The sequence below is a fragment of the Brachyistius frenatus genome, unplaced genomic scaffold (genome assembly GCF_029030835.1).
Source record: "Brachyistius frenatus isolate BFR_SWC_R1_liver_20210118 unplaced genomic scaffold, ASM2903083v1 Contig_22, whole genome shotgun sequence".
Lineage (NCBI taxonomy): Eukaryota > Metazoa > Chordata > Actinopteri > Embiotocidae > Brachyistius > Brachyistius frenatus.
Window position 1 is genome coordinate 4,349,322 of NW_027210621.1, and position 24,698 is coordinate 4,374,019.

Consider the following 24,698-nt stretch of genomic DNA (forward strand, 5'->3'; position numbering starts at 1 on the left):
ATTCCACTATTGGACAACGGTCTAGTTTTGGTATTCAGAATAACTGTAAAAAAAACAACAACAACACTTTACTATAAATACAAACACAATTATTTATGTTGTCCTCACCCTTGAGCCATCTGCATCTTCAGGTTGTGACCATTTACATTTATAATCTACTGCAGTCAGAAGTGTGTGAGTGATAAATAGGGGTGTGTTTTGTTCTAGGTTTTGTGTGTTTTGGTGTGTAATGCTTTGGTTGTCAAGGATAGACACCATTATGGTGACACCCTGATTAGACCTTTGATTGAACATGTCTATCTGAACTACTTTCCCATTTTCTAAAGCAGGAAAGTCAAGTACAGTGTGCACAAACATGTGGATATGAGTGAGCCATAACAATGTGAGTTATATAACTAAGCAAATTCTCAGTGAAGATGTCATGTATTTTATTCTTGGTAAGTCCTTTAGATCCCCTTCTACAGGTTGAGTGGTTAATGTAGGCTCAAAGAGAATGATAGGAGGTAATAATACTAATTGGTGGTAATCACGGTGCTTCTAAAGTGCTATATCTGTGGTGAGTAAACAGAGGCCTGGTTCTTTTCAATGAGCTCAGCCAGAGTGCTCTCTCTTTCTCACAGCACAGCCTAGCAACAGTCTGTCCTTCCATTTTACTGGGTTTTGACCAAATAACTCAGCTGGCCATCGCAACCCTGCATTGGTCACTCATCCCTTTGTTCCCTCTCTTTTCTCCCCCTGCCAAACATGCCAGATCTCCATGTGTCGGGGAGAGAGGAAGGAAGGGAGAGAGCCTTTGCACGTGATTTCCACAGAGTCGAATGAACCCCATGCTGTCTTCCCATTCATCTGACCCACATTAAGTCATTTCTCTTTTCTTCTGTTCCTCCACATTTGTGACTTTGAGATCATCTTGTTATTTTGAAAGTGACATTAACTTCCTATTGAAAGTAACGATGGCAGTTTTTTGTCATGCTTAAAATAATCATATGAGACGAGGCCTTCTGAGACAACTTTATACTCTCAGATATACAGTTGTACTTGAAGGAATAATTAGACATCTTGACAAGTATACATTGAACAAATTTTTGCTGAGAATTTAATGGAAAGGTTGACACCACTAAACCTTGTGTATTCTGAATAGCTACTTTACTGTCTTCCAACAGTGGATAAATGTTTGGAAGTCTGGAAACAGGGGAAACAGCAAACCTCCTTCCAAAGGTAACAAAGTCTGCCTCCAATCACCTTTAAATCTCACTAATACGGTACATCTCATTTGTTCATTTTGTGCAGTAAATACGCCTGCGCTATTTCCTAGTCGGTTTCCCATCTTCATGCTAAACTCAATGAACCAACTGTTATATTCTCAAATTGAATGCAAAGATATTGTCTATTCATCCACTTTCTTCCACTGGTGTCTCCTACCAGTTGGACGTGTCAGGAACATCTCCAGAAGAAGGCACCCAGAATCACCCTGATCAGGATGCCTGGATGACCTCAACTGGCTCTTTTCAACACAAAGGAGCAGTGGCCCTATAAGCTCCCTCTGAATGTCTGAACTCCTCAACATGTCTCTTAGGGAGGCCAGCCACCCTAAACAAACCCATTTCTGCAAAGTACAAGCAGCCAGGAAAATATCAGAGTGATATCAGTCTTCTCAACTGACAAGAAAGCACGTGAATTTCCGAAAACACAATTTACATGCCACTCATCAATTCCTCCGTCCATTATGACGTGTGCCCCAAATGTCCAGTCGCACACAACAGCTCCAGCCTCCAAAGGTTCCCCCACAACACAAGAAACTGGGTCTTGGCTCAGGGGTCCTGGGGCCCAAGGGTGCCTTGTTTTACCAACAGCCCCAGTGCTGCAGGAGAAGGCAGAATTCATTGTTATGCAACAATTTAGTGAGGATGAATAGGCTTCAGCACAGGCCTGGAAAATGCCAGTGGAAATGATGGGAAGAAAGTAGCAGCTAGGTTAATCCCTGAGGGAGTCCCCTCGGAACCTGGCCCTCGTAGCTTCTCCATGTTTTCTTTTCAGCCTTAACTGTGTTGGTTGAATGTCTATCGGAGACGGCGTAGGAGCAGAAAGTAGGAGGCTGAGTTCTGTAGGTTCAACAGCAGAGCAGGCTGGTTAATCCCTGCAGCCCCAACACAAGGGCTAGCCAAAACTCTGGGGGTCCCCCGCATTTACCGACTTTGCTAACCTCTCAACTGCTAATCTTCTCTTAACTTCCTCCTCTCCTCTCTTCTCTCACCTCCTCTCCCCTCCTCTCCTCTCCTCTCCTCTCCTCTCCTCTCCTCTCCTCTCCTCTCCTCTCCTCTCCTCTCCTCTCCTCTCCTCTCCTCTCCTCTCCTCTCCTCTCCTCTCCTCTCCTCTCCTCTCCTCTTCTCTCCTCTCTCACCTCCTCCCCTCCTCTCCTCTCCTCTCCTCTCTTCCAGCATGGCTGCCCTCAGGCACTGAGCCAACAGCCCCACTGTCTCTCTGTGGGTGACATCACTGGTTGGCACAGAGAAGCAGGGGGGAATAATTCAGTTTAGATGGTTGAAGTAGCTGTCTGTGTGTGTGTGTGTGTGTGTGTGTACGTGCATGGTGAGTGTGTGTGTGTGTGTGGTGATGTAGGAAGGAATTTGCAAGGCTTTACTCAACATGAAGCACGTAGAAGTTACAATAAATACTCAAATGGAAACAATGCAGTTTATCTGAATGTTTTTATGCAAAACAGAAAATAATAAAATTGCATTATGCAGTTCACACTTAATGATGTGAGTTCAAACAACAAAATTAAATTAATTTGGTCCTTTCATTTAACAAAATCTTGAGTGTTGTGCCAAAATTAAAATATTAATTAAAGCCAGAGCGTCATGTGTGGTTGGGTTTGGAGTTAACGGTAATGGTGGGGGATGAGGAGCAGGAGGCCCTGCTTTAATAACTCACTATGGACTCCATACATGACCACCCCAGCAAAGCCCATCCATCCTCCACTCTCCGTGCTATATACACAGCCTACTTAGGGAGAAGCCTTTGTTTGAACGACGTGCTTTGTCAACCTCTATTTAGTAGCTTCTTTACGACAGACTCAGCCCTTTGAATATTAACTGTGTGATCACTCTTGCCACACAAGCAGCCGCTCGGGACCCCTATCACTGCAGCCCAGCTCCCCTGCGCTCTGCTCCAGGGCTTTTTGCCCAACCACAGCTTGTTGTATAGACTTTTGTGGTCTCTCATCAACCAGTTAGGGAAAATTTAGTTTCCATTCCTTCGCTGACATTCCTTCGTTTGATTCATTTTACATATGAGAAGACTCTAAACCAGGGATCAATTATAAGCGTCTTACATCTCACAAAAAAAGAAACAGAGATAGGGAAAAAAAAAGAAGGGGAAGAAAAGGACTGATTTGTCTATGTCGCTGTCACTGTGCCATTGTAAACTTCTAGTGGAGTGCGACTGTAGTTCTTACTAGTGTAATGACCGTAGCAGCTGGAGCAGGAAGGCAACGGAGGGCGGGAGAGTCTGCCCCAGTGTTTTTGCAGGCCAATAATCCCCTTTATTGAGTCTCAGGAAATCTTAATTGGAGTCGGAAGTGGCTCTAGTGGCCAGATGTGCAAAGACTAACAGAGTCGACCACACCCCCAAGGACAACTGACCACAAGCACCTCAGTCTCCCTTCCACCCTGCTGAGTTTAATTTAAACACACACGTACAAAATATGCAAGGCCAACTGACCACAAGCACATCCACAAGCCTTCTCTCTGTCCATCCTGAGGAATTTAACTTTATCACAACACAACAGATACACACGAGTACACATGCACCTAATTCTAAAAATGCTGTGACAGCAGACAGCTTGGTAAACAGAGCAAAGCATCAGCTGTGCCCGGTCTATGAAAACAAAGTGAGGCGCAGCGTTTTTCTACTCTCTCAGTCGACTAAATGAGGAGAGTTAGTCGCAAAAGCACACATTGGAAATTCTTTAACATTCAACGTACAGGAAGCTTAAAAAAAATACAAAATGAAGAGATAAAAAACAGAGTTGACCACACCCCCCAGACAGCTTGGTAAACAGAGCAAAGCATCAGCTGTGCCCGGTCTATGAAAACAAAGTGAGGCGCAGCGTTTTTCTACTCTCTCAGTCGACTAAATGCAGAGTTAGTCGCAAAAGCACACATTGGAAATTCTTTAACATTCAACGTAAAGGAAGCTTAAAAAAAAAATACAAAATGAAGAGATAAAAAACAAAAAGATGGTTAAATATGAAAATTTCCAAAAGTGAAAGCTTCCACAGATTGCTCTTTAGTGTTTTCTTTTCTCCTCTAGTTTGACTCCCAGGCCTCTCTTCTTTCTGTCTCCATAATGTTTGTATCATCGTCTAATGGCCTGTCTGTGAACCCTTATAGTTACCATGTGCAGCAGCCCTATGTGGGATACTCAGTTCTCATGTATGAGGCAGTCATGCATGAGTTAATTTCAGTGCATATGTGTGTTTGTATGAGAGAATGTGTCTGTGTTGACCGTGTCTTGCTGTCTCTTCTTATCAGGCGGCCTGATCAAAGCCAGAGATCCTTGTCAGGCCGTTGTGGATAGCTGCACGTGATTTGAGTGCAGCTTGGAAACCAAGACAGATCTGAGGAAGCTGGGTTTCATTAAGAGTACCTCCACCAGACCTACTGTCCCAGTCAGGAATCAGACCCAGGTGCGTGTGTGTATGCCTGTGCACTTTTCTCACACACACATACACACACTCCGTTTATGCATGTGTTTAATACTCCCGCAGAGCCGCAGTCACAGTGACCTATTTACTCCATCATGAAAATGGCCAAGACCCAGGAGGCAGAGCAGACTCAGATGCAGAATAACACAAAGGCCCCATACAGTGATATCAATAGTTTCACATGGAATAGTTTTACAGCCACTTTTACGCGCTATAAAAATGGGGCATCTGGGCAAAAAATCTATTGTATTGATTTCCTTACATCCGGATTCATTTCTGCAGTGTGAAAAAACAATTGCACCAGAGGTCACTATAGAATTTGATCACCATAACAAAAGTAAAACACATTTTTTTGTGGAGGCACCCATTGTGATTTAGGGTTACGTACAATACATTATGTTTATACGTAAGGGGAGGAGGCAGCGACTGGCCTTCACCTTTGCGTAACATTTCAGGGACTTCAAAGAGAGATTAAGAAGGAGAGATGGTGAAGGGCTAACACTTGCTGCATGGCTTTAACTACCCTGCTAAACTAAGGGCTGAGCTGCAGGGTAGTTGGCACTGGATCTCATGTGTTGAGCTTGACATTGTTTAGAAAGAAAAAAAAGTGGCAGGTTTTGGTAAGACATCAGAGAAATGTCACACTTATGATCAAACAAGTTTGGGACATTATTCTGATCAAGGAAAACACTTATTTCTCATGCAATGCAGTTTAACTTGAATGCATAAATTCCCCCTCGCACTGCATGGCTCACACACACAACTGTTACACATGAGCACCCTCATGCACATTCATTCACTAAAGAATGGGTCAAGTGAAGCACAGGCTCTGAAGCTCACTGTTATGCAAAGGAGACCAACTGGGAGTGGGCCTGTGCACATCACACACTGTTTTGTCTCCTTGCAATTTAACTATCTTGGTGAAACATGTGAGGGATGCCAAGTTAACTCCTTACTATTCATTAATCACTGTCACAATGTCTGTGTTGCATGAATGCTGGCATAATATGTGGGATTGTGCAGGGTAGTTCGGGCCCTTTTTGGACTATAAAGCTGCCGTCTCTCAACAGTGGCATTTCCTTGTATTCTGAGAAGGGCACTGTACTCTGAGAAGTGAGTGACTGAATAGAAAGTGAAGTTTCCTGAGAGAGGTTTATTCTGGCAAGGCACACTATAACATGCCCTGCGGCTCAGGCACAACAATAGCTAGATCTCTGGGGTCATAACCTCCTAATTACTGCAACCACAGAAGTGATGATGACTGCCTGTCAGCGTGGCCTGTGAGAGGGGCTACCTGAGCCGGACCCGGGAGCACCAGGTGACATGGGCCGGGAGTGCTCCAGCACCTGAGATGAAAGGTCGGTGTTATAGGTCTACATTGCGGCACCTGGGCCATTTCAGCACCCTAGTGGGACTTCTGGCCTCTTCGCTTTCACCTCTGCTTAGGTCTTGGTTCAGGGAGGAGATGCAGACATCATTTCCCATGTCTGATAGCCATCTGCTGCCTCTCTCAGGTTCTCAATAGCATACTCCTCTAAGCATGATCAAGGCCTTCTTCACCAATCACAGATCAGAGTCCTGCCCACTATGATGATTAGCCTGAAATAGAGACTTAGTTGTCTGCACAGCTCCTGACAGTATACAGGCTTTCATGTACAATCTTATCTGGACTTTGCAAACATTGTTGGAAAACCACTAGATGTAGGAGTTTCAAGTTTTGGGTTATTGATTTTGTTGAGGATTTTAACAGTTTGATTGAATCTTTTTCAACACGGTAAATATTCCAAGACTTCAGCCCCATCATAACATCTTTAAAATCTTGAAGTGGATTAAAGTTGAGCGAAAACATCGAGTGTCCTCCCACCTGAAAACCCTAAATCCGCCCATGGGAAAACTGGGAGGATACAATAAAGGCATATCAGCGTGGGGGCGCGCGCCTGCGCGCTCGCGTTGATCTGTGTGGAAGTTTCCCTGCAAGTTGAGGAAGACGAGAGATTGCAGCGAGTGGAGCGGCAGCAGTCACCGGGATAAAGAAGGGAAGCAAACACAAAGCGGCGACGTACATTTATGGAAGTTTTCTGTGAGAATAAACCTGTCGCTCTTGTTGGTGTTTACCTCACTGGAGGCGTGTGGCCGCAGCGGCAGGTAAGTAAAATAACCTGAATCAGACACGAAAACAATGTTTTGTCAACCTTAAATTAAGGTATCTTTTTTTTTTTTTAACTATAGTTTTAGCTCAAATTTACAGGGATGAACAATGAGAAACTGTTTAACTTTTAAAACCAAATGTCAACATAAACTTGAAAAAAATCTCATTTGAAGTTATTCTGCGTTTTATTTGTTAATGACTCGGTTTGCCTGTAAATTTCCCCTCACTGCAAAAACTCTTAAGCAACCAGATTTGTGAAATTATACTTTCGCTTGTTAAGATACAGATATCATTAAATGATGGAGGCCAAGATCACCGGCTGCGGTTTTTGCAGCGCGCTCATGCCGCACTCCGTGGAACAGCTTGGCAATCAAGCGCATCCCTGCAAAGCTCCCCTTAATGTCATGATTCATGTAGAGAAGGCGAGACAGGGCGAGAGGGTGTGTTTTGGCCCATTGCGAAGCCGTGTTGTGATTAAAGAGCTTTCCTTGAACCAGACGACACAAACCCCTGAGTCATTTCCAAACGAATTACTAAACCTGCTTCATACTTGCTGGTGCAAGTGTGTCCAACCCGCTTTCAGATGTTAACCTCTCATAGGAATATTTAAAATCGTGATCTGTGAAGCTGCAGACCCTTTATTTCTCGGCTTTGCGGTTAGATGTGCGTCTTCCCTCCCCTGTGGTGTCTCCATATTTTGTAATTAGAAGGGAAAAGGCATGGTGGAGGTGTGCCTGCATGCAGTGAGGTGAAACTGAACAGGATGGGACAAGCTGTTCAAACAGCCCAAAGAAGGAGCGAGCTCATCTTGTCCAACTAGTACCTTCCCAAAAACGCCTTGAACTTCCACTGAAAGTTGAACGAGAGGTTAGATGTTTAGCTCCAACTGCTTGTTAGATCAGTCAATGTGCTGAAGTCATGCTAATGAAAGGAGAAGTGAGGCCAGGTGTCAGAGCAGCCCCACTGAGGTCATCAGCCTCAGTTGAAGCTGACAGATTGCTGCTCCAAATATCCTGTCTCTGTCTGTGCTCAATCATGTCTGAAATGAGAATTTTGTTGTTGTTTTGTTTCCTAGACTGGAATTATCCATTGACCTTTAAATTAGAGCTCACTGGAATCTGGAGAAGACATCGCTGACTGACGGAGCAGAGCCAGTTCCCCCGCTGTCGCTTCTCCCTCCGATGACCAGGCAGCCTCTATGCACATCAACCTGACTGTGGCCATCAAGGAATCTCGTGCCTTTCATGGAACACAGCCTGCCCGTCCCGCCGCTCCCCCTGACGCTGTGGAAGTGACAGCCATGGAGTCACGTCTGGTGCTGGCCGCCCCTCCGCCGCAATCCATGGCACCTCCACCACCGCCCCCTCCTCCTCCCCCGCCACCTCCACCTGCATCCTTCTCCTCTTCGCCTTTCTCCCGGGCAGACAGCGCTTGCCGCAGCCGGCTGAGGAAGCTGAACTGGGAACGTATCCCCAAAGAGAAGGTAGAGGGGAGGAAGAGTGTGTGGAGCGGGGCGGCCCCGGGCGAGGACGAGTTCCCCATAGACCTCCATTCTCTGGATGAGCTGTTCAGTCAGAAGGACAATAAGCCACGGGACAGGAGCAGCACCCTGAGACGGCGGTCTGCGCTGCTGCCCTCCAAATCCCCCCAGGATAGCTCGGAAGAGGTCAGATCATTACAGGTCATGGCAGAGAAGCTTTTCTTTCTCTTTTCTTGCCCTTACATGTGTTCTTTGCTTCTTTGCAGATCTCCCTATTCGACTCCAAACGCAGTATGAACATAGGAATATTTCTACGCCAATTCAAAATGTAAGACTTTTATTACCTCATTTAGTTGAAATTACATTACATTACATTTCATTTAGCTGATGCTTTTGTCCAAAGCGACTTACAATAAGTGCATTTCAACCATGATGGTACAAATTCAGAACAACAAGAATCAAGAAAGTAAAATTTTCTTCAACAAAGCCAAACTACAAAGTATTGTAAGTAAGTGCCATTTTAAGCGCCACTAAAGTGCTACCTATTCAAGGTAAAGTCGAAAGAGGTGTGTTTTTAGTTTGCGGTGGAAAATGTACAGAGTTTCCGCTGTCCTGATGTCGTTGGGGAGCTCATTCCACCATTTAGGAGCCAGGACAGCAAACAGTCGTGATTTTGTAGAGTGTTTAGCTCGCAGCGAGGGAGCAACAAGCCGATTGGTGGATGCAGAGCGGAGTGAACGGGCTGGGGTGCAGGGTTGGACCATGTCCTGGATGTACACTGGACCCGATCTGTTCGCAGCACGGTACGCAAGTACCAATATTTTAAAACAGATGCGGGCTGCTACTGGTAACCAGTGAAAGGAGCAGAGGAGCGGAGCAGTGTGAGTGAATTTAGGGAGGTTAAAGACCAGTGAAATGATTAATCAGTGAGTTAAAGAACAGAAAGTTCAATGTAAACTGTTCTGATTATCAATGATTTGTTTCATATGTGATTACGCCAAACATTCACAGTTTACAGCTCATCAAAGGTGAAGATTTGATAGTTTATTTTTTTTAAATCAATGTAAATTGATTGTCTTTTGGTTTTGGGCTGTTGATGGGACAAAGACATTACATTGACTTCTGAGCATGATTTCACAATTTGTTTACATTTCATAGTCCAAATGATTAATTTAAAAAGTAATTGGGAGAAAATAATCAAAAGTTGCAGCCGTATTCCTAACGATCTGGCACACTTTAGGAGCGTCAGCCCTTTTTGTCTGCATTTACATTATCAGTCAAAACTGAAAGTAGTTTTATGAGCAGGAAACTCAAATGTGTCCCAACTGTGCCCAGGGGAACAGTACTTCACTTGAAGAGTGCAGCCATATGTCAGAGGTGGACGGGTGTCCCTGTCAGAAGTGTGAACTCTCAACAGCAGAGGGGACGGCTGGTGTCTGGGAGGGGAGAGGGTGTACTGCAGGGGAGGGTGCACCCTGAGCAGCTGGGCAGGGTCTTGGAGGAGGAGGGTGGTGAGTGGCCTGGTATGGCCTGAGGAGTCAGAGTTGACACCTGCTGATGCCCTTTAAGAGTGTCTAATCTTAAAGCTACCCCCTGCAGAGAGAGACCCCACCGGTGGCTTGCCATATTCATGCATCCCGAAAAGCCTCTTTTGGGTGGCTCAAACACAGCTGCATTTTTTTGTAATGAATAGGCCTGTTTTATAATCATTTAACCACATTTACATACCGAAACATTCGAGTTAAATGTCTTATGTTGAAAATCACACAGCATTTGTTTGTAGAACTACTGAGGTTGGAGAAAAGTGCTGAGTTGGGATATTGTCATGCCTCCATGAGCCTCTGAGCGGAGCGTTTCTTTTCTAAACTAGATTTGTCAAGACTTGTAAGGGAAGCCTTTATGTGAAAAGAGTCTCCTCTGTACACAAACATTTGTCTGGTTGGGAGATTATTGGCCCTCTGTTCTGGAGGGAGACACAGCTTTTATTCAAATGTGGGTGTAGTTTAAACAAAATCCAGATTTGCATTATTTGTGTCTGAGTAGTCTCTTCAATATCATTTCATGTTGTGTTATTCATAGGCTGTTTCAGTCTGCATGCTGTTTTCAATAGATTTTGTTGAAGCAATTAACAAAAAGTGTTTCCGTTTTGAAAGGGAGTTCTTCAGAATAGTTTATATTCTCAGGGTACTTTAAAATGTCCTCATAGGTGACCTTTTAACTGTTGGTGTCAAATGATAAGATATGAATGTAAATGCTAAGCGGTGAATGAGGAGAATTTGTTTGAGAAGCCCCCCTCCAAGACGTCTTCTGTGCATGTCTGTCTTTTATTTGCTCGGTGGATTTGCCACTTTATATCGCCAAGTGTGGCGTTGATCCCCTCTCCCTCCCCGAGACGGATAAGAACAGGATTTGCCTCATAATTGAGTGAAAACACGGGATGTTAATGGGCACAACATGGGTTGTCTGAGGGTGTCCTACTCTTTCTAAGGCTGAAACAACCATTGCTTATGAAATGATGTCATACTCAACATGTGTTTGTTGTTGTTTTTCCGCAGGCCTGCAAAGGAGATAGTGGAGGATATCAGGCAGGGTGCAGGAGACCGTTACGGAGCAGAGAAGCTCGCAGAGCTCTGCAAATTGCTGCCTGACAATGAGGAGGTAAAGGGCCTTTTCTGGCAAACAAACACAACAGTGACAAGCTCCTTCCTCTCCTCCCCCTCGTGCTTCTCTTACTCGTCATCTGGCTCTGGTTAGAATGATCAAAAGTTTGCCATTACACCATGTCATCTGATGTGGTCTGTTTCCAGAGAAGGACTACGCTGAAAGATATTGGAATTGACTCCTAACACCATGTTGGTTTTAGTATTCCTGACTTTTTTTATTTTATTGTAAAAGGCTGCTTTTCAGATTTCACTCAAAATCTCTTCTCTCGCAGGAGTCTCGCCTGAGGAGGTTTAGTGGGGAGCGTAGCTGGCTTGGGGAGCCCGATCTTTTCATGCTGCTGTTGGTGGAAGTCCCCAGGTACATAGCCAAAATTACCAATGACCAAATATCCCAACAGATTTTTTTGTGTTTAGCTTTAAAACTCCTCTCTTCCATACCTCACTTTGAGATGGCCTGTTTGTTTAACTGATGACTGATCTGGAGTGCCTTTTATTGTCTCCGTCATCACTCAAACATGTCCATTGATCATTCTGTCCCCCTCTTTCCTCCTTCACTAGTTTTCGGCTGCGTCTAGATGCCATGATCCTGCAACAAGAGTTTGACCCTGCTGTGACCTCTCTGTGTGTGGCAGCCAGATGCCTGAGGGAGGCGGCCAGAGGTAAAGTAACAGCGGGGAGTTGTGTATTCCACTGCTATAAAGATTGTGAACTGTGATGCACCTCTTTAAATGCTTGTATTCAATCTAATGTGGGGATGTTTAGAGTCAGAATGCCAATGAGATAAAGTATTTAGCATTCAAATAACTTACTGATTTAGCTGCTATCAGTCATATTTTTTGTTTAAGAGGTTTTTTAGTTTGAGTATCACTTCTTCAGAACAAAGTTGCTGATTCATTTCATGGCCTTGATGTTAGCTGCATACACATTCATACTCATTATTTCAACCTTGAGGCACAATACTGAATCTCTGTCTTTTACTCTCCCAGAACTGCTGAGCTGTCCGGAATTACACTCCATCCTCCGCTTGGTGCTGAAAGCTGGGAACTATATGAATGCTGTGAGTGCTTCTTTATTTATTTATTTTCCTCTTTTCTTCAGCCTGAGAAAGAAGAATCGGTTCTTTTTATCCGTGTACAATGCACCGGTCGCTCTAGTGGTCTGGGTGTGTGTTCACTGGATGTGCACCTGGGTTTTGAATCACTGTTTGTTTGAAGTTGTCACATGGTGTGTGTGTGTGTGTGTGTGTGTGTGTGTGTGTGTGTGTGTGTGTGTGTGTGTGTGTGTGTGTGTGTGTGTGTGTGTGTGTGTGTGTGTGTGTGTACATGTTATTCTGACCTTGGGTGTGACTTCTCAGGGAGGATATGCGGGGAACGCTGCTGGTTTTCGTATTTCATCCCTACTCAAGCTGGCTGACACCAAAGCCAACAAGCCGGCCATGAATTTGCTGCATTTCGTTGCTATGGTAAGATGAGAAAGAAATTATATGTTGGTTTTTTTTACATAGACAAACCTCATTAAGAGAAGTAAGGTCTGATAAGGCCAGTTCCTTTTTTCTTTTTTCTTTTTTAAATCAGAACAATGCTCTTTATGAAAAAGTTTGTGTGTTATATGTGAAAGTATTTTTGGAAAAGCTGGACCTCCAAAGTCAAAAGGGGCTCATATTGCTGACTAAAAACATTTGGGGAAATTACTATCAGCACAATTTTTGCAAGAATAACATAGTTTCAGACCACAAAGAAAAGAACAGTGGCCGAAGAAGACCCTCGAACCAGACGGCTCCACAGAGCGTATGATTTTGTCACCATTAGCAAACGATGTGATGCTTCTTGGGAAACAATAGCTGGATAATCATTTGTGTTTGTCTCCACAGGAAGCTGTGAAAAAGGACCAGAGTTTACTGTCATTTCCCAGCCAACTAGGCCACATTGGCTCCGCCTCCAGGTCAGTCTCTTCCCAAAATTCGGATCCTATCAGGTCCTTCATTGATTGAGTCTTGGAGGGATACACAAACCCTGCTTAATAATATCAACAGTCTGCTAAAACAAACATAAATCTGTTGCATTTCTGTATCAGACCAACGCACCCAGCAGTCAGCAATAGTCTAAGTGAAAGTGGGTTATGACAATATTGATACTCCAAGCCAGTATTTGAGCAGAGTTTTGCAGCAGTTAGTGAGTGGAAAGTTATTTTCTTTGATTCTCTATCAAAGCAAAGTGCTAACCTCATGAGAATTCCCAAACTGCACCCACATCACTGAAACCTTCCAGGAACCCAACTTACAAAAACAATTCCCTGACACTCTGGATCATGTGCATTCATTTATTCGCTATTTTTGATTATGTGAATTATTCAGATTACACAACTGGTTCTGTAAAGTTCTTATTATAAAAATGATTTTATATGTCCTTTCCTCCTCTGCAGGTTGTGTGAGGAGTCTGTGCTGGATGACTTATCCAAGTTAAAAAGTAGAGTGGTGAACCTGAAGGCAAATATACAAACTGAGGCGGAGATTCAGCAGCATACACAGCTTTTTCTGGAGGTATACAACATATTGTTTTAAATGTACTCAGTCTTCAACCTACAATTTAATCTCAAATTCACAACATAGCATGTTCTAATGAAAGGTAATAAACATGTTCAAGGATAGCTGCAGAGAAATAGTTTTAAAAGATATTTTTTTTCCATCTGTGTGCAGGTGGCTGAGGAGCGTCTGAAGGAGGCAGATGATGAGGTTGAGGGTATGAGGATGTCGAGTCAGGCTCTGGTGGAGTTCTTCTGTGAAGATGACAGCACTTTTAAACTAGAGGAGGCTTGCAAGGTCTTCAATTTGTTTTGCCACCGTTTCCAAAAAGCTGTCCAGGTACGACACTGATGACCAAAAATTGTATCGTTACAGAAATTAGACACATAAATTGAACTCTGCACTAAAGATTGCTAAAAGCGACCAGTTACCCTATCTCTTATCTTTTTTTTATAGGAAAATTCTGACCGGGAACTGAAGGAGCAGAAGCGTCTGGAACGTCAACGTGAGATTGGAGAAAAACGCCGCTCTCTGGCTGTGTGCACGGGGCTGGACCTTAGCCTGAGCCTGGCCAGAGAGCCTCAAAGCCAGGAAAACCAAGATGAACTAGAGAAACTTCTGGAGAAGAATTTGAGCTGCACCTGGAGTCGTCGTAGTCTGAGAAGCTCTGAATTCCGCAGATACACCCACCACCTCCACGGTGACATGCATCTCCACAACACATCTGTGCTCAAAACCTTCCCCGAGCTGGGGAGCAGCCCAACGTCAACCAGTTATCACTCAAACAGCTCCTCTGACCATGAAACCACTGCTGCACTTTGCAGCTCCCCAGAGACTGATGGCACATGTTCGCCCACTGACCAAGAACCTGTTCTGGGCAGAGGGAGCAGAGCTCAACACAGCCCAGCAGCAAACCTGAGCATGGAAGCAGTTCGAAGCTCACACATTGCAACATTTAGTCCCCCTCGACATGGAAGTGGCTTCACGGTGAAGCAACACAGGCCTGGGAGCATTTCCTACATGCTGCAAGGCCGACCGAAGGCAACGGGACTTGAAAAAGAAGCAGATTTTACTCATGTACACATGGTTTTGATGAACAGTTCCAGTACAAACTCTGCTGCTATGAATACAAGCACACCGGCTCAGTGTGTTAAAAGCCAGGCTTCTTCTTATGGACATAGGTTTGGCTTACCAGTCACAGACAGTAATTCTCCTCTTCAGAGTAAATCCGATGGCTCTTGTGTCAATGAGGCCGTACAGCAGTCTGTTCATACAAGTGGGGTACTTTCTCATAGAGACACGAAGGCTGGGCTGTTGAAGTACCCGAGATCTGACACCAAATCACGATCGTCTGTAAATGTTTCAGATGACGTCCAGTCGCAATTACAGACGAGAGATGTGCCTTGTATTAAAACGAGTGCTGCGATGCCTTTGCCTGATGCAGATTCACGAGAACAGACAGACACGGAGTTGGTGTCCGCACCTGTGGGGGAGAACTGGATGCCCTCCAGTCTACCAGAGTTCAGCCAGCCACAGCCAGAGGAGGTGTCTGACCTGCCAAGTGCTGAGAGGGAGATCGGGAGGTCCTACTCCCACGTGGGTGAAACACTGGAGTGCCACACTCTGGTGAAGGGCCTCCGATCCTATGATGCCTTGTCACCCCCAACCTCCCCACTCCCACGGCCCGCACCGAGCCTCTGCTCCAAGTGGAGGAAAGAGAGGGGGGTCGACCTTCAAGAGAGGACCACTCCGGGGTCTCCAACATTAAAGGAGGAGACTCGAGCCATGAAGATCCCTGTGCGCAGTGGGATAGGGGCCAAGAGGGGACTTGGGTCACGTGCAGGTCCTTCCAATAACACAGGCATTCCCAGGGTGCGCTCTAAAACTGAGCCTTCAAATGGAGCCCCAACCCAAACAAACCCACCCACCCCTACCCGGCTGTCTACTCCTCGCAGCACATCAATGCGCTCGTCTCCTGTAACTCGGCCAACTGTTGTGCAGGCAGAGGTTAAACGGAGTAACAGCACACGGGAGGGAGCTGGCAGTCAGGCACAGGCTCCAGGAAAGCCCATGCTGACCCGCAGGACTTCAGACAGATCCGTACCAGAGAAGGTCTCTGGCAGCACCCAGCCCGCCTTCATCAGAGGAGCTCCTCTCCGTGTGTCCAAACGATTCGCCCCGAACTCCGAGACTCGGGTTCCCTCCCAACCCAGCACCGCCCGCAGCCCATCCTCTGCCACAGCCAAGACCATCCGCACGGCTGTCATATCAGCTGCCCGAAACAAAACTGCCAAGACAACAAGCACAAGCACCTCGACTGCTAGCTCTAAAATCCCAACAGCTTCGCGGATACCTGGACCCAAAATGCCTCGAGCTGCTGCAGCTCAGCCTCTGTGGAAGTGATTGAAGTCAATAAGTGCCTGAACTGAGTAGTTTTCTGAAACTTCTCATGTCTTTATTGATTTCAGTGTAATACCGTATGGGTATATGTGAAGAGCATGAAGCATCTTCAGCTCAACTGTACTTCATCTCAAATCAAACTTTATAAAATGTATATGTAGGTCTGAGTGTTTAGATTCTACATGTGTAAGAGGAAACTGCACTGGGACCATCAGGAATACTTTATCTCCTGTGTTTGACCCATTAGCAGAATAGTGTATCCTCTACAATCTACCTCTTTTTACACCCATATGTGTCCTTTGCAGGCAATAGGACAGCAAAAGAAGACGCATCCTCCAGTAACTATTCATATGTAGAGCAGCTTAACACTTAATTCACGTTAGTAAAATGCTACCAATTTGAACACTACTCTGTGCCGACTCATTGCTTTGAAAGAATTGTAATTTGGAAAACTGTTTCAGTCTCTCTAGAATAGCAGTTTTTCCTTTTCTAATTTCAGTTTAGGAACTTGTCCAAATACAGTGAATACTGTGACCCCTCTGCGAAGTGATTATTGTGTCCTCAAACTTGGCAGTTTCACAGTCCCAACTGAACTTGGTACAATATTGATCTGTTCATCCTCTTGTTAAGAGGCTTCATCATTCTGATGCACTTTACAAACTGACAAAGAGGCTGTGAGGAGATGGTTACTGTAATTTTTGTCATTTTTTATTTTATATCAAAAGATTCTATAACTTTATTGAATAGCATTGGTTGTTATTCACTGTATTATGTGGATTTGTAAATAAGAGAAGATGAATAAAGACCGTGACGTGAATAGTGGTGTCATCAGTCTCTGAGAAACTTGCTCATCGGTCAGGTTAAAAGTTACCGATATGAGTTCCTTCAGGTCTGCATTCAGGCGAGCGCTCGCTTGGAGAGCTTTCACTTTCAGGTTCTCCATTTTTCCACACCAGTCACCCTCATTTTTCCCTCCTTGTCGTCTGAACTCCGTCTTTCTGCATCTCTTGACACAGTCACCCCCTATCCCATCAGTGGCTGTTGTCATGGAAATGCTACAGACGTCCCAGGGAATCTCCTGGCAGAATAGTGGGGTGCAAGGGTTGGGGTAGAGGGTGACTGTGGGTGTAGGGTCCCAGTGGGAATTCTCCCTTTTATAGGCTGCAGTGACGCCAGAACCTCTTGGGAAACGCATTAAACTGGTGCCTCTTTGTGTTGTTGAGTGTCCGGTTGTTGGTCAGCGCTGGCCTTTTAACCTGCCTCAGTGCATAGAGGTGACATCATCAACAGGTCTCCAGGGGTGCTGGACGGAGTAGTCTAAAGCAAACCCTCTTTAAGCTTGCTTCGTGTATTGATCTGAAACCACTGAGCGAGTGAGAATAATTACTTGTTTGAAGATGAATAAGTGATATATGAGTTTTAAGACTAAAGACAGGATGCGGCCCAAGAGACGGGGGGCAGGAGTGTTTATGGCCTTTTTGTGTGGCGGTATGTACTATGCACACACTATAACACACAGATATTTAATGGCAGGATGGAGCAAGTCAAAGTAGAGAGTTTGTCAACTTTAAATGAAGGACCAACCTACTGGATTTGAATTGAGTGATTGGATATAAAGTGTTACATTGGAAGTCAATCATTTATATTTCATATCAAAGGGTTTCTCACCATCCACCACTTCTGACTGACAGGTTACATGTTCAGGGGGTAAAATTCACGGAAAAATGAAATTTGAAATAAATGCTGTCGGTTGCAGGGGAAATATCATGCCAAACTCCATTCATAAATCTGACATTTTACACTAATATTAAAGTGCTGATTTCAATATCATGTATTGTACTTTTTACTGAATATTTGTTGAACAGTTGTGGATTACACATTTAAATGATCAATTCAAAACATATGAATATCTCAGGAAATATGAAGCATTGTTACAACTAACCAACAGTGTTCCAAGAAGTTCCCTAATGTCACACAATTAATGTTAACAGCTTTGCCGCAACCAACATCAAAACACTGTTTACATTAATGTGTCAATACTTCCAAAATAACACAAAACAATATCCTTCTGTGCGACTACTTTATTTTGTCAGTAGATTTTCCAGCTATAGGCTACTTCAGATTTTGGTGGAGGAAATTGAATCAAAATAATGCAAAATGGTCCCATTCATGATGCAATATTAAAATGTTAGCACTGATTAATTGACATGTATACGTAAGCAGCAGTTAAATGTGGTTGAACTCAAAATATTGTTGGGTAGTCTAATCTGTTACATTGCATATTTCATAAAATATCGATCTGGAAAGCATCAAGTTATTGTAGCTGTCAAATAGCGAAGCCTTTAGTAGTGCAGTAAAAATAAATAATAATAATAATAAAATCCCTTGGAAATTGAGGTTCTAATAAAAACGCTATTCGCTTTAACTTGTTCGTGCTTGACGTCAGATGGTTTATAATCACAGACTGACCAGGCTGTCGATGGTTTTCAACACAGCTCATAACGGAAAGTCTGAGAAAAACAGAAAAGACCAACACCGCCATCTACCGCCGCGCGCGCCGCACTGTGACGACTGTCAAAAAACAAACAAAAAACAAAACAAAACAAAACAACAAAAAAAAACACAACGAAACTACAACTCCCAGGTTGCATTGCTTTTCCGTAACGTCGAGTGTGACGTCATCAGCGGCTCCCCGGATGCGGCTGTGATTGACGATACCAGGCAGAAGGAGATCGAAAGCCAAGTGGCGGTAAGTCACACGATCCTGAGAAGTTCACTGCTCGAGCGAGTTATCACGTCTCAGGCAGGTGTCGGACTTGGGAGAGGTTGTTTTGTTTTTTTGTTTTGTTTTTCCCGCGAGTAACTTGGTTGTTATCCGACCAGAAAACGCACTTTTTTTTTTTTTTTTTTTTCTTCTTCTTCTTTTTTTTTTTTTAAACAAGTGTTTTGCAAAAATACATTTTCAGCTTGTTTGCTAACGAGCTAGCTCATTAGCTACCCAAGTCCGCTAGTTCCTTAGCTCGATGCTAGTCAGCGGCGGGGAACGCCTTGTGTCATCAGGGAACAACGAGAAACATTAACGCGACCCCCCCCACACACAAAAAAAACAAAACAAAAAAAAACGAGCTGCGGCGGCGTCTCGCTTTTGATTCGGGCGTTGTCCCTCGTTCAAAGGACGACTTTTTCCAGCGAGCGGCCGGACGCGTAGCACACCTGGTATGTCACGGTTAATGACGAGCTAAATGTCGGCGGCGGTTAGCTCGTCGGCTAAAATGGGTGAAAAGCTGTGTTGCGGTTTAAAGCTGCGGTCGTGGTGTCCCGGGCCGGCGGGGCCACCGGTCATTTACACTTTAATCACCGTGTTTCTTACATCACCGGCGAGGAAATGCTTTTACATTACAGGAAATGTTTGGAATCGGTAGTTACCCAGGTGTTTTTGTTTTGTTTGTTTTCTTTTTTTGTTTGTTTGTTTGTTTGTTTGTTTGTCGTCTTGTTGTCAGGTGCTGCAGCCCCAGTGGTCGTTGGCAGGATGCAGACCATTAAGTGTGTGGTGGTGGGTGACGGGGCAGTCGGCAAAACCTGCCTACTCATCTCCTACACCACCAACGCCTTCCCCGAAGAGTACATCCCCACGGTGTTCGACAACTACAGCGCTCAGATGAGCGTGGACGGCCGCACCGTCAGCCTCAACTTGTGGGACACGGCGGGCCAGGAGGAGTACGACCGCCTGCGCACCCTCTCCTACCCCCAGACCAACGTCTTCATCATATGTTTTTCCATCGGCAGCCCCTCATCCCACGCCAACGTCAGGCACAAGTGGCACCCCGAGGTGTCCCACCACTGCCCCAACGTGCCCATCCTGCTGGTGGGCACCAAGAGAGACCTGAGGGGTGACGCGGAAACGGTGAAGAAGCTAAAGGAGCAGGGCCTGGCTCCAACCACCCAGCAGCAGGGCAACGCCCTGGCCAAGCAGATCGGGGCTGTTAAATACATGGAGTGTTCTGCGCTGCTGCAGGACGGCGTCAGGGAGGTTTTCGCTGAAGCCGTGAGGGCGGTGTTGTATCCAGTTATGAAAAAGAGTCCCAAGAAGTGTGTGCTGTTGTAATAAATTGTTCCCAGATTTGGACTGTGGAGAGGGATGATGGAGAGCCACAGATGCAAAGGAAGGCTTGGGGAACAAAGGTTGCCGTCTGACTGTCCTCGTACCACCGCTGGCAGTTTTCAGCTGCTCTGTTACTCCTCTCTTCCTTATTCATCTCCTGGAGGATCTCACTGTTTTGCCATCATCACCAAAGTGACTATGCCTAAATGAGGGCAACAGACCTTATCTCCTCTATTTTTCTTACATTTTAACTTTTGATATTTACACATTTTCAATTTTACGTCTGTTCTAGATTTATAGCTTCTCTGCTTTGCCTTATAAAATGCTGATCATGGTTGCCACAAGCCATAATAACATCCAAACCAACCAACCAAGCTACCCTGTTTGACTGGAGAGAAGAGATCTGCCTTTGTTCAGGTGGAGAACGAATGACTACCTCATATTCTCACCTAGGTTGCATCTCATGAGTGTCAAGCAACGTTACCATCGAGATGCTTCGACTTGCCTATATAGATGTAATGAACAGCCGAGTAGAAGGTGAACACGTTTTAATTTCAAGCAGCTTAGGTCCACACGAGGTGTGATGACTCCTGGACAAATGCCAGTACCTCTTAACCAAATGCACAGATTAAAGGTTAAATTCTCTATTTGCAATTCCCCTTGTGCTCAGGCTGGCGTGTTAGAGCTGTCTGGCAGGCTTCCCTTCCAGCCTCCTACACTGCTCTCTCACTTCCCCGCATGGAAGAGCCAATAGGCCTTCGAAGATAAGACTGACCTATTAAAAGTAGCCTACCATTTCCCCTCTTCAGCAATAGAGGAGCAGGTGTCATCAGGCATTTGCCAAATGGACCCGCGGTGGTACAGGATTTCTGGAGCCGACTCAGCCAGGAAGTCAGATTGTAGCACAGCTCTCCTCTGTCCGTGTCTTAACTCTTGAGGCTCACACCGAGTGCCATTAAAAACATGCCTAAGAATTCCTTTTTGACAGGTTGGGGTCAAAGAGACTATTTTGTCTAATCATGGTGAATTTACTCTGTAAATGACTTTTTTTTTTTTTTTTTTCTTTTCCTAATGTTTTTAACCTACAAGTGCGGTTATGGCCAAAGTTGGAATATATTTTTTTGTAATAGCTTATGTTTATTTGATCAGTAAGATGTACATGTGCTGTAGTTAATACTCCGATTTGATAAACCAGAACTCCATAATGCCTCCCTTGTTAATTACATTATTGTCTTACATTTAAGGTCAGCAGACAATGACCACTGCATAATTGATTCAGTATAGCATGTAATACCAGAATATGTTTTAACTGGCTTACGCTAGGCTATATACTTCTTATCTTATACTGTCTTGGTTAGGTGAATATCATTTCATCTTGGAGTAAGCGGTGTCACAGCTGCCTTGTTAACTTGGAACAGCAATTTATCTTCAATATGGACGGAGCCTTTCATTTGGTCAGGTGCCTTATCTAAACCAAAGACCAACGCAGAGCTCCTTTGTCAAACCCAAAGGTTCTCATTATAGTGCTGCAAGTGCCACAAGACATTTAAAGCACAGGTCCAACCAACTCACAAAACAAAAGTTTTTATTTTTGTGATCTTTCAGAAGCTTTCTGCCTCAGTTCCTGCCAGTAAATACACTCTTCCTGCACCATTTCTTTGTTTTTGTTAGACACAGGTGCTAGACTGACATCTTGCGCGGCGAGTCTGCGCGCGTTCGTAAAGCGAAGCACTCGCGGCCCACAGCTCTTAACCGACTGTGGTTTACATCCCTGCATTGCATGGTGCAACGAGGGCAAAGCACAAGCACAACGTGCACATGCGGTTAGCGAGAGCTGCGTTGCAGGAACGTGCCTCATCACATTTGAAGGTTTTTATACATTTTAAGGAATACTTTTTGTAATGACTGGTTGCTCATTTGTGCCTACAGCTGCCAGCAATAATAGCAGCCCTTTCTACAACAGTTATTTTCATTTACGCTCTCGAGCGGGGTACATAAGTCAACCTGTGTAAAGTCTAGAATAACTAAAGCACAGTACGAGCGAGACGTGTGACAACAGTGGAGCGGTTTGAGATCTACCAAAAGATGTGTGAAAATGTCTCAGATCGGTGTGTGGAAGGTTGAACGTAAGTGCACAATGTGTAAAACTGTCATCTGTGGTGAGCTTGTTTTTTTTTCATTTCATTTCATTTTTTTTTTTTTTTTTGCCATGTCCCGATTGCACTCAGATAATGCTGTTCAAGTGGAACACACACCTGTAGGCTCTCTGTGTCTGTGTCCTGGAGCTGTATGCTACCGTGTGCGTGGTACTACGCTTTTACACTGGGAACTTGATTTGTAGAAATCTGTTTGTAATTGTTTTATAAATAACAAAAGCATATTTGTATAAATGAACTAACAGTGAGATGATTTTAAATTATGCCAAATAAAATGGTTAAAACCAGAAAGATTTTTTTTTTTTTTTTTTACATCCATTATTTTTTATTTCCCTTTTGATTTGTTTCTTTTCTGTTTTGACTTGACAAAAGGTCTCGGTATCGCACATAATCGGCACATTGCTGCACATCTGTAAGGAAATAATGTAAGAATAGAGTCATACTGAGGTGCAGAACTGAGTCACACATGTACTCGCAGCAATACATACTTTCAGCTCAGGAAACCACACTGTTCCTGTCGCATACACCCTGTTAATATAGTTCATGCTCTCTCATGTTGATGCTGTTTCAATTACCATGTCCGAACACTAGATGGACACAGCCCTCTAGCTCAGATCGGTATTATCCAGAATGGGTACTGTTCTTCAAAGCCGTCCCTCTCTCTTCTGTACATTTGGAGTTAATGGTCTATACCCTTCCGTTTTTCAGGGCCATCGTTCAGCTTAGCAGACACCAACAAGTTCAATCAGTTTCTGGGGCTCAAAAAACTCAGCGTGCTGCTTACTCTGAAAAATTCCTTTGACCTCTATGGGTGGTGACTCTGACAAATGAAAGATGTGTTGAACTCCACCGAAGGCTCAGTACAACATCACCGCAGCAACGTCCTTCCCTCTTTAAATGCTCTGCAGCGAAGACAATGCTGAATGTATGTTTGCAGCTTGTACGAGTTGTGTTTCTGCCTGCGTCCGTGCGGGGTGGATTGTTTCAGTGAACTCAAATATGAGCAAATATGAATTTGAAAACATAGCTTAAAGTCATAACTGAGTGTTGTAATGAATAAATAAGATGAGAAAGGATGAGCCGTTTTCCTTCTGCAATACACTTAACTAAGGCAGGCGGATTAAGGAGACGTGGGTCGGGTAAGGTGATCCATTTTTAGGTGAGTAGACTGCAAATAGTTTGTGTGTTTAGGCCTTCTGTACATATTTAAGTCAGAAAAAAGCTGCAAATTAAAATGTAAAACATGGGCCTTTGTTTTTGTATGTGAAGGAGTGAGATGGCATTATGATCATTTCACTGGACAAGTGAATTCTTTAAAGCTGGCTCTGACAATTTCTGAAACTGTTGTCATAGCAACAGGACCTTAAAACCAAAGCTGTAAAGGTGGAGGCTTATGAACAGTTACCTGGTTCCTGGCCAAAACTTTCTAAGTTGAACCACCAAACTTGGGTATAATTAACATACCGTATTCAAATATTCTTAAGGAAGGAATTGAATCTCATATTTCATTTTGTAAAAAGCAAGGCTGACTATTTTGGACCCCAAACTCATAAAACAAAGAAGAAAATCCTCCAGTTTATTTTTTTGCAAACCCAAACTGCATATTTATAATACATTGCACAATAAAACAAGTGTAATTTGGGATGCTCTGAGCAAAAAGACTAAATCCACAGACTAGCCAATAGAACAGAAAACATGGCATTTAGTCAGGACACTATGGCTGGTATTTGACATTTGAAGACCACATTTTATGAAGACTATTAGAAACTATTGTAGTTTACACATTTGTAAACCACAAGTACATTTCTCATATGGCCTCCTCAGGGATCTACTAAAATATAGCTAACGTTCACAAACATTACTTTTGGTCCAACATTTACTACTAATATATTCTATCTATTGTGTGTATATTTTGTGGAACAGTAATGGAGGTTTGGAAACATTACGGGGCACATAGTAAAGTGCAACAACGGCATTAACACTGCAGAAAAAATAGACCATGAGTCTGTTGCCCCAGTGCAGTCTAGGAGGGTTTTTTTTTTTTTTTTAGCTTTCTAAGGGTTTTAACTTTCTGCACATGTTGCCTGCACTGGTCATTATACCCCCAGCCAAGATGAACAGAGAGGGCCCAGTACTCCATATTTGCATGCGTCTGTTTTAATGACTACAAACAGAGTGAGAGTCCAGTTTACAGTCTGCTGTAAATTATGTAAGTGGAGATGTTTTTTTTTTTTTTTCCATGCTGCAGTGCGTAGTCACACAGCAAACCTCACATTTGAATGCAGGAGCAGGAGGTGAGATTCTCTCTGTGTACCGTCTCTGCCTGTTTGATAGAAATGTGCAGCTGAGGGTAAGCCGACCAACAGATACCCTTTCTGTGAATCATCAGCATGGAGTGAGTGGGAGTGATGGCCTCCGTCGGGGCCTTGATCTCAGCTGTGTCTACTGCTCTTCAATCTCCCTTGTTCCTTTCCTCCCTCTCGCTGTCCGTTTGATGATGTTCTGGGTAAAGCCAAAAA

General features: G+C 44.1%; 2 protein-coding genes across 3 annotated transcripts; both read left to right on the plus strand.

Annotated features, from left to right (window-relative positions):
* The first annotated feature begins 6,728 nt into the window (after window positions 1-6,728).
* On the plus strand, window positions 6,729-16,732 carry fhdc2 (FH2 domain containing 2). The gene is made up of 12 exons (XM_069697013.1): window positions 6,729-6,853; window positions 7,933-8,523; window positions 8,604-8,665; window positions 10,893-10,995; window positions 11,273-11,358; window positions 11,559-11,659; window positions 11,987-12,057; window positions 12,355-12,462; window positions 12,871-12,941; window positions 13,422-13,539; window positions 13,696-13,860; window positions 13,978-16,732. Exons 2-12 carry the CDS (start codon window positions 8,056-8,058, stop codon window positions 15,922-15,924), a joined length of 3,300 nt encoding a protein of 1,099 aa, XP_069553114.1. The 5' UTR covers window positions 6,729-6,853; window positions 7,933-8,055; the 3' UTR covers window positions 15,925-16,732.
* A 1,909-nt stretch (window positions 16,733-18,641) lies between these two features.
* Window positions 18,642-21,983, plus strand: rhogd (ras homolog gene family, member Gd). 2 transcript variants are annotated; one of them, XM_069697015.1, is made up of 2 exons: window positions 18,642-18,670; window positions 19,422-21,983. In XM_069697015.1, exon 2 carries the CDS (start codon window positions 19,451-19,453, stop codon window positions 20,024-20,026), a length of 576 nt encoding a protein of 191 aa, XP_069553116.1. In that variant the 5' UTR covers window positions 18,642-18,670; window positions 19,422-19,450; the 3' UTR covers window positions 20,027-21,983. The 2 variants fall into 2 exon arrangements, with proteins under 2 accessions (XP_069553116.1, XP_069553115.1); XM_069697014.1 differs by lacking the exon at window positions 18,642-18,670 and adding an exon at window positions 18,694-19,137.
* Window positions 21,984-24,698: the final 2,715 nt, after the last annotated feature.

What these genes read in the sequence shown, in the direction of transcription:
- fhdc2 (XM_069697013.1), top strand. Translation starts at nt 8,056, where the DNA reads ATGCACATCAACCTGACTGTGGCCATCAAGGAATCTCGTGCCTTTCAT. An exon ending in CCTGAGGGAGGCGGCCAGAG is followed by an intron (nt 11,660 to 11,986) that starts GTAAAGTAACAG and finishes TTACTCTCCCAG; the next exon opens with AACTGCTGAGCTGTCCGGAA. An exon ending in TGCTGCATTTCGTTGCTATG is followed by an intron (nt 12,463 to 12,870) that starts GTAAGATGAGAA and finishes TTGTCTCCACAG; the next exon opens with GAAGCTGTGAAAAAGGACCA.
- rhogd (XM_069697015.1), top strand. Translation starts at nt 19,451, where the DNA reads ATGCAGACCATTAAGTGTGTGGTGGTGGGTGACGGGGCAGTCGGCAAA.